At 37.0% G+C, this 13,043-nt stretch overlaps 1 protein-coding gene across 1 annotated transcript in view; it reads left to right on the top strand.

Annotated features, from left to right (window-relative positions):
• Positions 1–13,032, top strand: part of LOC103179917 — a 56,142-nt gene extending 43,110 nt beyond the window's left edge. The window contains exons 14-15 of the mRNA XM_042335049.1: positions 1,438–1,507; positions 12,702–13,032. Coding sequence (XP_042190983.1) covers positions 1,438–1,507; positions 12,702–12,932 — 301 coding nt within the window. The 3' untranslated portion in view covers positions 12,933–13,032. The remainder of the gene's footprint in view (positions 1–1,437; positions 1,508–12,701) is intronic.
• The last annotated feature ends 11 nt before the right edge of the window (positions 13,033–13,043 follow it).

The following is a 13,043-nucleotide window of genomic DNA, read 5'->3' as shown; positions in this document are numbered from 1 at the left end:
CTGTTCTGGATGAGCTCAAGTAATTTATGCTCAGTCCTTGTACTGGCATGTTGGTTTGTTTGGGGTCTTTCATTCCTCACAAAATGCAATTAATTTCTCTTGGGTGATCATTACTTTTTCTGTCGTCCCTGTTTTTGTCAAAGTGTTGCCAGTTGCTTCCTAAAGCTGGCACACCAATAAGGAAACGTCAGCCATTCAAACATGGAGGCTTCCTAATGGCCCAGAGCCTATTACCTCCCTGTTTAGTAGTCAGTTCAGAGCTCATTAGTGTGGAGACATATCAAGGCTGACCGCTGTCATGCCACACGTTGCAACTAACAGCATGGTCAAACAGAATAGTTTCTGTTTCTGCTTAATTATGGTGAAATCCTTTCATTGTCAGTCAGCAGGCAAGGGAGAAGCCCGCCACTGTGGCCGACAGTTTTATCCGTTACTGAGTTCAGTCTATGTCCTCCTTTTTATTGTTTGACCCACAATGCTTGTAAGCAATCACAATGGCATCAGATCTGTTCATCATCAGGTCATAAATACTACAGGAAAGTTAACGGCCTCACTTAAAGATTGACCTTGCGCTGCTTCAATCCTGTCTCTTTTTTTTCATGAGGTGATAACTCTCAGTTTTAAGTTTACATTTACATGAGCATGAGTGAAATTAGGAATACTCCATCTATTAGTCTTAAAGTTATCAAAGGTAAGATTTATAGTATAGTCCTTACAGTCACATGAATAAATGTATTACTTGCGCTGGCTCTGAAAAAGTGAGCTATCTTTTGTGTTTGTCTTCTGCTATTACTTTTTTTTATCGTATCAGCTTCACTGAGGCCTTTGCAATACAATGATACATAATACACATATTATCATACACGAGGTGAAGCTTGAGGTGAAGTATGAAGTATGCATCATTCCATGACAAGTTCCTTGGGAATGTGCCATGACATGCCAAATATTTCACCCCATTGGGTACTCCTCAGTTATGAAACGTTTTGACTGAAGAAATACTATAAAATTGCGAGTTCTTTCTTTGCATGAAATTTCAGTCATGTATTATTTGGCTGTTGAACAAATTCTACACGCAAATATTGTGGTGTTTGAATACAGGGAACTTTGATGTGGAACAAAAGTTAGTTGCATATTTGCTTTCTGTCGGCCAGCTTTACTGGATTCACTGGTGTTTGCTTTAGACCAGGTACTTTATAAAGCTGAATGATCTTAATATGTGTGGATAGTGGAATGGGCAACAGTATGCATGGACAAAAAATCCTTATGAGAACTGAACTTTCAAATACTGATTCTATTATCACAGTCTAGCTGTCCCTTATTCATTTGTTTTCTTGTATCTGTGGACGGGTGAATTAAAGCTAGGAGGATTGGCCGTTTTGACTGCAGCTCTTCCAAACAATATATTTGATACTAAAATTTACTTATGGTCTTTTGCAGTGATTTTATGAGGTCTCTGATTGGCAACATGGATTTCAAAGCTCTGGAGCTGAGGATGTACAAAGCTAGAGTAAGTAACCAGCTTCAGAATCGAGTTACATGAACTATTCTGCCGGTATCCATAAGCAGCATCTATTCACCACAGTCTCTGGCCTTGCTTTATTAACAGTGGAAAAATGAGATAACAAAATCATTTCGGAGTCGGTGAAAGTAGGGGCAGGCTTGAAGGGCCGAATGGCCTACTCCTTCTCCTACATGTTACGTTAGGATGAATGTTGTGTTCATGCTTTGTGATGATTAGAGATTAAACCGCATGAACATACGAGTGTAAAGGAACAAAAAGACCATTGTAAAAACACACACACACACACACGCTACTTTATCTTTCACACTGTTCAATTGATTTATTAGAAAAATGGCTATCTAATTCCCTCTTTAATTTCCTGACACAATCTGCCTCGTGGGTAGTCTTTTGACCACTTGGTTGAGCAGAACGATTCAGAAGCAAATTGTCCTGATAAAGTAGTTGAAGCAGTACTTCAATTTGCCCCCTTTGAGGCACAAATACAGCATGTGGTAATCAATTCTGGCCCATTGAAAATTTTCAAGTGGTCGATTAGATGACCCAAGAACATTCAAGGAACCACTTTTCAACATGGAACAACCGTTGCATGACTGCTTCTTTAATAATATTTAAACACTAAAACCTGACTTCAGGGCTCTGTGTATGTGTTAGTTTCACATGCTCAAATCTCTGATATTGGGTGGTTTGTGTCTACAATCTTGATAAGTGAGATGAGGGGTGGGAAACATAAATCAGGCTTCTTATCCACATTGTTCTACTGTTGGAGCTGATTGTTTGCTGTCGTGTGATGTGGTGTTGCTGTCATGTACCAGTGCATGTCATTAAACAAACGTACATGTTAATTCAAATTAATAAATGTCCTCAGAACTGATTGATATCACAGATGGAAATATTCTCATATAAACTACGAGAAAAATACATAGAAGCTTTAGTTGTGTACTTCAACATAACTGCACATTGTTGTTCAATGATTGGTTGCTAGAATAATCAGTTCAAGTATGATGCAGATATAATCAGGTCCTTCCATGTCCATACCTTACATGTGACACCTAAGTGGCCTAGTGTTGGTATCCAGACCAAAAACTGCTAAGATCCAGTGACAGGCTTGATCAGCTGAATGGCCGCTTCTTTTCCTGTTTTCCTATGTTCTTATTTGAAGGTTTGTTGAAACACGTAATCGCAGAAGTAGACAGCAGAGCGATGATATAATACATTCACAATCACATTATTATATAAGACTCTATGTTCAAACCTGGATAAAGTGCCTTTAGAGTTTTTGACCAAAGATGACAACTCTCTAATTCAACATCCAGTAAGGCTTCAAATCATTACCCTCACTTTACCTCTACTCCCTCTTCCCAACCCCCTCCCCACCCCCGGCACTGCTACCAAAGGGACATCTGGCAAAATGCGATCAAATGTTTGTAATCAATTGAGAGTCAGTGACTCTATTTCTTTTGAATAATAGAAAGCTTTTTTTTGTTTCTGGAGACTGGAAATCTTATCAGTTCATTCAGTCACTTTTTCTTTTTTGCATACGCTCACAAATCCTCCTGGATTTATTGCAGATGTATCAAGCTCAGTGGAAATAATAGTACAAGCAAGGGGCTAGTCAGCTATTCGCCAGAATACAGAGCGATTCCAATGGGAAATTACCCACACAAAAGATGCAGTGGGGTGATAAATGAAGAAAGAGCTTCAGCCCTTTAAGCACTACAGACAAGAGCCTGGACAAAGCTAACACACTAATTTTACTGTGACAATACACATTGCACCCCTCCCCCTCATGCTAAGGTGCTGTCTATTCACAGTATTTAGGAGCAGCTCAGAAGATGAAAAGTGTCATACATGTCACTAATAATCACATCTCTGTGTGAGTAATGCAAATAAACAATAAAAAAATCAAAGTACAACTGCGATTCACCATTCTATTAACAAATGGTTTCGGTCTAATAAAGCACAGTAATGGGTATTTCAGGATGCTCAGAATTATTAACATCTGAAGCAACACTTCAAAAATTAATCCAATATAAGTACAGTCACTTAACAACAGTTATCTATGAAGCACTTTGAGACTTGTCACATATGTTATATCATATGCAGCGATTACTCTTATTTTGGAAAATAAATAAGTGGATGAAACACTAATCAAAACTAGAGGAACATCTTGAAACAAGATACGAGGTTTCATATCTATGTGTATACATTGGTTTCTCCATAACTCTCTGGCAAACTAGAAAATCAGCTGTTCTGAATTGGAATTCGCTGCAGGATCCTGATGAATTGGCTCACATCCACTCATATTTTCATGCTGCTATAACTGTTTCCATTGCCAGCACTGCCTGCTGTTTCCCTCTCATACTGATTAAATCAGCATCAAAAATATTAGAAATCCTCCCAGACATTCAGAGTTCCTGATGGATTTAAACCATCGATGCACTCATCAATCATGATTGTAAGGTTTGGAGGACACAGTGGGTAAGCCAACCATCCTTTCACTTCCACTATTAGGTTCAGATCAAGGCTCGACTGACAAGATGAAAATCTTTTTCTCTCTGTCAGCTGTAGAAGTCTTATATGAAATGAGTTGATGGGATGCACAGTGCTAAGCTGTCCTCAATTCAGCATTAAATTAGCAATCTTGCTCAATGAGAATTAATGGATGGCTGGTGTGGGATATGAAAAATATTCACCCTGGTGCTTATGGAATCAAAGCACATGGTTGTACAATGTAAAGGGAGTTTTACTTGGCTTCTGGGAGTGCTCAACGTCAACACTGCATATCCCAAAGTATTCCTTTGCCATGTCTTAAAAAACCTTAGCAATGCATCATAGCAACAGTACCCAGCTTAGTAGACTGAATCTGCATTACTTTATCTCTGCAAAATTGAGAGGGTGATAGCCCTTGCACAAGAATTTTAATGCCTACTTAACATCAAGCAAATAATTTCATGTTCATCACTAAACATAACAGTTTTTTGACTATGTCTTTAAAACCCATTGCTCATTGTAAAGAAAACAGCTATGTTTAGTGTTTAGCTTAAAACAGACGTCTGTCCAAGCATTAATATGTAGTTAGGAGGCAGAAATGCCAGTGCCTATTTCACAAGCATAAGGTTTAACAGGGAGGTAAATGTTTTCAGGTTGGTGGCAATTAAACCAATTACTAGAAGATTAGATCCAATTAATGTTACCCAGGCAGCAATTCGCAAATTGTAATATGGTGCACTTACCTTGATTTTTTTAAGTCACACTGAAAAACAACCTTAATTTATACAGTCAATTCACTTTACGGTATATTCTGTGAAGGGCTTTGATACGTCTTAAAGACGTGATAAGGCACTATATCAAATGCAAAGATTATTATTATAATTTAATACTGGGATGAAAGCTAATGTTTTTACTAGACACAATATGGTATTGAAAATATGCAATATTGTTACAAGTATGTTAATGAATGAGGGGTGTTGTGAATCAATAAATAAGATTAGTAGTATGTTTTTGAGTGCTATACAGGTTTAGATGGATTGCTTATTGGGTGGATACATCTGGAACATTTTTGCAACTGAGATCTAACAAGATATTTTTCACATTAATTATATAATGCTGTCAGGATACTCGTTCCCAGAGAAAAGAACACTACAATCTGACTAAACGTCAAGGAACAGTGACAGTTCTACCCAGGAGAACAAGTAGTCACAGTCTGAAGGCCCCCTTTACAATATAAAATTGTTTGGAAAGAACGATTTGCAAGATGAAAAGAGGACACTGGACACATAGAATTATACTGCAGGGAAACAAGCTATTCAACTCAATTATTCCATTCTCGTGTTTATACTCCACGTGAGTTTCCACCCGTACTAATTCCCCTCCCAAATCCATCTATTCCCTTCACATATGTGACAAGAATAAGGGTTGAAATTACATGCTAAATGTTAATAATGCAAATTACATTGCATGCTGTAATTTGGGGAAGTATAGCAAAGCAAAATGTTCATTTTACATAGGAAATTCCTAAGAGGGTTTTGTCGTTTTTTGGGGGAGAATATGGTATTTGTGTAAGGCTAAACAAAAGACCTGAAATATGCTTGAGTTTGGAGAGATAATTTTGTAATACAGAAAGTACATATTTTTTTCTGAGGCAATCAAGTTTGAGATATATATATACAATAATAATAATAATAATAATCCTTGCATTTGATATAGCGCTTTTCACGTCGGGCGGATGTCCCAAAGCGCTTCACAGAACATACTATAAAGTGAATTGACTGTATATTTGTGGGCGAACGCGGCAGCCAATTGCGCACAGCAATGTCCCACAAACAGTCGTAAATTGAAAATGACCAATTTATTATTGATTTTGGTTTTGGAGGGATTATTATTCGGCGTGTGGAGTAAGGAAACTTGCCCAAGGTTTCGCCCTCTGCCTGGAATTGAACTCAGGTCTCTCGCTTGAAAAACGAGTGCTCTAACCACTGAGCTACAGGACTTCACGATATATATATATATATACGGCTCTTTGAAGAGCTTACTTTGTGTTGCTGGTGAATGCTACAGAATTTTGGAAAAATATATCAAAATCTATACTTTCAGGATATATCAATGTGCGGGAAAAAAGACTAAGGACAACAGAAAGATAGAAAAAAGAATAAAGAATATTAAAAACTTGTTCGATATTGGTGAAAGAGATCCTGGAGCTTCCTACAGTGTTTTCAGATGTTTTTAGGGAGCCCTAAATGCCTACGTCCTAATCATTGTGAAGAATTATTATTATTATTATTATTAAGAAGGGTGGTTGGTTTTACCGATATCATCCATTAATGTGAATCTGCATGTATCCAGATTCTATTGTCATGGACATTGTAATTCTGTGGGCTTAAAGTGTTCTCCGCAAGGCTCTAGGATATTGGAGGTTGTGGATGTCAAAGGGCTAGAATCTACCTCTTTAGCTGTTGTGTCTATTCAGAATTTCGGGAATATTTGAGATGGCTCCTGACAGATTCTATAAACGATATTGTGATATAATCTTCCGACCATCCGGGAGCAGGGTATGGTATGTCCATCGCTTCTAAGTTGGCTAGTCACTACAGTCCATGTTCCCCAGTAGTACCTTGCCAGTTCATTCAGAGACACAAATGGCTTTAGCAATTGATAAAAGTAGTCAGAAGAAAAAAATCATTCATCTGTGGAGACAAAAAGGGCAACATCCCGACTATTATTTAGTCTCGCTGTAGACCTGGACACTGACGGATAGAGGACAGACAAGATGAGGTAACTTGCAAGCACGGAAGATGCATCAGTCATTCAAAAGTACTATTTTTACTTTGCTGGGAGCACATGGAGGAAAAGATTCCAATGTAAATTGACCAAATTTTTGTGATTCCAGATTTAAAAATTCCCTCAGGTATGGCCTTAAGGATCTTTGGAATATTTACTCTGTTCTGAGTTGGATAATATTCTTTAGAGCCTTTGGTCATTGAAGTCCTTTTTGTTTCAAGTTAATTGGGTGAAAATTCTGAAGTGATCACATCATTGATAAATGCAGCCAATAAGGTCCCCGACTATGTCACAGTGATTGGGACTGGTGCTGTGTGCAGCAACCATTGGACTGCCTGGTTTGTGGGCTGTAGGCTTAATTCAACAAGAAATAAGTAAATCTGATTTCACATGAAGAAGCTTTTCACTTTCAAGAGATCCTTGTTGCCATTCCATCTTGACAGAGCTGAGCTGGGTGATGCAAAGCTTTAAGTGTGACGCTCCCAAGACCACTGCATCGCTTTTCATCCCCTCTGTATGCATTAATAAGCTCATTGACTGCTCATTGCAAGGCCATTCAGTACAACCAGACTACTTTAAAATGATTGGTGCCTTAATTTTACCACATCATTGTGTATATAACATTTCATTGTTTAGGGGAAAACCGAGTTTCTTTCAATGTTTCTTAAATTAATAGATTTAACTCAGTTGTTTTCTTATTGGACGTAAAACATCAGTTTGATAATTCTTCTTTTCCCTTCAAAAGCACAGTCATGTAGTCCAACTCTTCAAAATAACAAGAACAAAAGAGAATAGGAATTGCAGGGGGACTTTTTTTTACTGGTAGGGTAAGAGGCATGGGGAACAGACAACTGGCACAGCTGGTGGAACAAGAAACTACAAAGAGTTTCAAAAAAGAACTAGACAAGTTCCTGTCAACCCAAATGACTCAAGGTTATTAGATTTTTTGGGATGGATACATCAAAGTAACCTTGACTAGATGCGCTAGAATAGCTAGAACTCCTGCCTGAAATTGCTGCTATATTACAGCATTCAGAAAAGGGTAATAAGGATTAGTTTGCAATTAGAAAGCTGGTTAGTAAAGGAATTAGTTGAAGGGTATGAAGGACAGATGGATATTCAAGAAAATGTTCACTTTGGGATTAGCCATATGGACTGTATTGATCTTTTCTTGTTCCATACATTCCTACATACAGAATCTTGAGACGGCCTCCCAAAATGAAAGGCGCTATACAAATGTAATTTGGTATTGTATGTAGGCATAAGAAGGTTATTTAACTAATACTATAGCCACAGGCCATTATTACAGAATTAGCAAGATTCAAAACAAGACTACAGATTACAAATTATTTTTGGATTTTAGAATCAAGCAGTACATACATGTTGTAAACTCCAATCATAAGTATTTAATATTAAGAAGGGTGAATGTTTTTGAAAAGGAGTTGAAATATCATCCAGCTAAATAAATTTAAATTATTCAAAAATAAATTATGATCAAACACAAGATTAGTTGGAACATTGGGATTGTCATTCATGAAATGCAACCGATTGCCCTCCTGACCCTTCGCTTCAAGCCCTCCCCACCTCTCCCGTTGCCTCGATCCCCAGCTATAACGCCCAGCCAGCAGTGACATTGAGGCGTCATTCCAATGCGAAAGACACTTTATAAGTGTAAATTTGTATTGTTTTGGATGGATGAATATAAATTATATTATTGGACTGATATGTACTTATCTTTTGAGCATGGACATATGGGAAGAAAAGACTTGATGGGTTAAACGCCATTTTCTCTTTCCATGTTTTCTTATGTCCATTCCTACGTTTCTTTACAAATGATCTTAAAACGTAAGACCCATTGATGTGGGGCCTGGAAAACAAAGTGTTATGACAATCCAAAACACCTAACTATTTGAGTTACAATTTTTTTAATATCAGTTGATACTCATTTTGTGTTGAGGGTAATACAGGAATTATCGCAGTAGACAATCTATAGAATAATATGTTGTGCCAATTAATTGTTTTTAATTTTGCTGGCGCAGTGAACAGTACTACAATAACAATGGAATCCAGTTTGTAATATTTCTTAATGGGATTCCTTAAGAAAGTATCCAAACTGCACTAATGGTAATTATTTCCATATGTCACACCAACCCACTGGAAACTCTGCTCCAATGCAATCCACTTCCAAACAGGATTTCTTATTAAGCAATATTACATTCCAGAAAAGCTTAGCCATAAATGTCATTTTCAATTTACTTTCAGAGTTGAGTCATTACCTTCAACTTTCTAATTATTACAACGCATTTAATATTCATGTTGTGCATTGATGGACCTTCAGCTTTTTGTCTGTTAAAATGGGCATTGGATGGAAATCCTTGCTCTATTGCTACTAATTGAATTGTTCGCTGCTATTCAGAAAAGAAAATGTCTAAATGCAATCTATGGCATTGCAGTTTATGCATGCTAATCACCTTGACACGTCAGGTATAGAAAGCTGTGCTGGAAAAGAAGGTATTACCTCTGTACTCCTTTATAATTAGGCTGACCGACTTCAATGCTTTGAAGTGTTAGGGTTAGTGCCAGGGGATTACCGAAAGTTATTAAATTGGATGTGGAATCAGTGTAAAACAGGTGCACGAACAAAGACAAAATAGAACATTAAAGTCTGAGGTCTTCCAGTTACAACCACATTGTAAAATTCATTACATTTGAAAGGCACAGATAATGTGGATGACCACTGAATGCACTGTGAATTTACAAGAAAGCTGCCTCAATCTTTCTTTTCTATGTCTCTTGCACACTTCATTGTTTGCCATTTAAACTGATTTGAATCTTCGCAGTGCCAACTCATTTATTTCACTACATTTTTTCAATTCAGAGTATTACATGAAAAGGATTAGACTTACACGACTTCAGATATCTCCTATGAACAAAAAAATCAACTGTACTTTAAATAATTAATCTGTTCAACAAAATTTGTTTTTATTTTGGTTTAGTAAATTATTAATTTAATTTCAAGTAAACCACTAGGAAAAGTTTAATGTCTACCCAACAAGTTTGGAAAGAATAGCGAGTCCTGGTCTAGTATTCTGCTGAACTGCGTATTTTAACTACCACAACAATGAGGAAACTCTCTGGAACAACAAGAAAGCTGAAAATGTGATTTACAACTGATAGCAAAGGGATAGCATGTTCCCTGATTTCTGATAGTATATTGTGCATATCACAAATGAAAAGAATAACTTTCTATCTTGAACTGAAAGATTTTCTATGCATATTGCCTACGTAAATTGGAGGTCCTCAGATAAGCGAATAGTAAATTAGGAGAAGTAAAGCTTTTAGTCAGATTAAGTCTAACAAGGAACAAATTTATTTTTGGGAAAGTACAGTTTTTACTTAACCTCCCTGTAATGCTTCCCCAGTGTTAGGTCACGAAGTAGAGAAGGAGAGTGATCAAACCTAATCTATATCAAGAAACAGTCAGCAATTCTCCAGTAAAGCACACAAAAAAAATTGGTCACTTCAATCCATGACTGTTTTTGGGACACTGCTGTGTGCAATTGGCTGTCGCGTTTCACCCACAAATACACAGTCAATTCATTTTACAGTATGTGGAGCGCTTTGAGGCCTTTAGAAGATGCGAAAAGCGCTTTATCAAATGCAAGAATTATTATATAACAAGGGAAAACAAGAAAAATGTAAAGAATACAAAAAAATTTAAAATGAGAAATAAGAAAAGATAAAGGATTGTGGAAAATGATATAGAGGAATTAATGTAGGAACCAATAAGGGGAAAGGATTGGACTGTAGCCAAATCACAGATGAATGGAGTTTGGCAAGTGGAAATACAGAAACACATAGGCTGCAAACCTCAATCACATTTAATTGTACAATTGACTTTGATTGCTTCTTTGTATTGTTCTGTCACCAAACATTTTAAGGAATCCATCCCCACAGTCCAATAATTTGATGCAACACCCTGCATTTTAGGAGAACAAAATTTAAAGCTATGTTTAAAATATGTGATTGCTGAAGCTTTCAAAGATCGTTGATTCACAATGAAAAGATGAGCACTTTAATGAAACACAGCAGCAATAATCCTACTATGAAAAATCACTGTATTGATCCAAAGAGTATATAGCATTTGGGTTTTGTTTATCATTTTTGATATGACTATTTGTTGGTGTTCTATATGTGTTTTTTTAAGTCATCAGAAAATACAAGGCGTTTCAAAATGTAGGATTGAATTCTATTCTGTTTGAAATTCATCAAAAATGTGTTTCCTCAGATTTTACAATGAAGATATATATATTTGCATTCAATCAGAGCTGGGGCCTTCCCTCCATTCATCAATATACATGTTATTTAGGTGTGGATACAGATGGGAGAATATTCTGGGTAAATGGAATACCCCCTTTGACTCTTGAACCTCCGACATACCTATGGGTCACTTCCTCTTTTCCTACCTTCCCCTCTCACTTGGTTGGCTTCTGACTCTGTCTTTGGAAAGCACTCAAGATTTTATCCTACCTGAAGGGTGCTATATACATGCAAGTTGTTGTTGTTGTTGTCTGACACTCTGTGACCATTACTTAACTATTCTTCAGTTAGTTGATTCATATGAACACTGTTCTTCATGGAAGACAAAACTGTACTTCAGCATGCTGCTTAGCTCTATGCCATCACACAGCTAAAGAATACAATTTATGAGGTTGGGACTGGATTAACACACAGTATTTTCACTTCTGACACTTTGGTTTGAATCCAGCGCAGCCTGATTAGATGACTGACTTTAAAAGACTAATATGCAATGAGTTTGGGGGGTCTCAGTCCAGTAAACACGGGTTCACAGCGCAATCATATCCCATGTATTGGCACCAATTTGCCCATTTTACTCAGAGATGTGTCATGATGAGTAATTTGCGGCTTGGAAAAATTCTCAACGGTGAATCAAAATAACTTTTCTAAGAGTTAAGGGTTTGTTGAAGCAGATTAAGGGGAGTTTTACTTTGTAATCGCATGTGCACTGTGCATGACATGCTAGCACATAGTGCAGACACAGGAGATAGGAGTGAGTCACTATTGAGATATGTATTAATCCAATTTTTTCTCACAACTGTTGTGTTTTGTATGGATTTTCCACTTAATATTATTTGAAGATAAGATTCTATTTGGTTAATATGAAAAAAAATCTAACCAATGGACACTTGCCTGAAAATAATATATTGTAACAGCCTTAAAGAGCTGTTATATGATGCAACTGCTCAAAACAACAAAAATCCAGATGTGTTGAGTGGAAAGGAGAAGCTTTGTTTCTTTTCTAACCAAACCATAAAGGGATTGTCACACAGATTTCACAGAAGGCATCATTTGAGTTCAGTTATCTGCATGCAAATACAGTGGCTGTCCCTTTTACTCATAGAATCAGTAATTGAGTGGCTTTGAGTAATACTGTAGCGAGGGACTCAAACCCAGCCACATTTTGGATGACAGCCCCAGTAGCTGCATGAACATGCAGTTAATGTAGTTGACAAGTGAGGGCAAAAGAATTATAGGATTTGTACTAAACATGGGGCATTTGGGGAACAACTAGATTCAAAAAACAGTTTTGCCAATAAAGGATACAGTCACTACACTTTGCAGTGTATTCTGTGAAGCACTTTGAGATGTCTCGAAGACATGATGAGGCATTGTATCAAATGCAAGGATTATTCTTATTCTTATTATAAAAAGCATGTCATATTAGAATGACCGTTTTCACACAATCTATACAATCTAAATATTTTGTGCCTCTTTGCAAAATTCAAACGGTCAAGGTAGAATATGATAGTGGTTGGTGATGAAATAAGCATGAAGATTATGCAATGATAACCATCAGTTGTCAACTTCTTTTGTTTTCCAGCAATTGTTCCTATGTAATGTTGATTCAGAAGAATCCAGTATCAGTGTCCAACAGTTGTTAGTGGAGCTGAAGGCTGGTGGGATCAGTGAAATCCATGAGGAATCGGTGAGAAAGAAACTGTGGAACATGAAGGCACTGGATCTGCTAGATTTTCTTACTTATTTACCACTTTTTGTCCTCATCCATAACTCCATTTTGTTAAATCCATTGGACAACTCCAGGACAATCTGAAGTTTACAACTCGCATACTTTAGCAATGTAACAAAGTAGAAAGCACTGCGCAAATATTCTGGTGCTTAAGAATGTATCTATTCATTATGGCTTGAAATGGCAAGGAAAATG

This window comes from Callorhinchus milii, unplaced genomic scaffold (assembly GCF_018977255.1).
Source record: "Callorhinchus milii isolate IMCB2004 unplaced genomic scaffold, IMCB_Cmil_1.0 Scaffold5, whole genome shotgun sequence".
Classification (NCBI taxonomy): domain Eukaryota; kingdom Metazoa; phylum Chordata; class Chondrichthyes; order Chimaeriformes; family Callorhinchidae; genus Callorhinchus; species Callorhinchus milii.
Note: the sequence above shows the minus strand (reverse complement) of the source record. Positions and strands in the feature narration are given on the sequence as shown.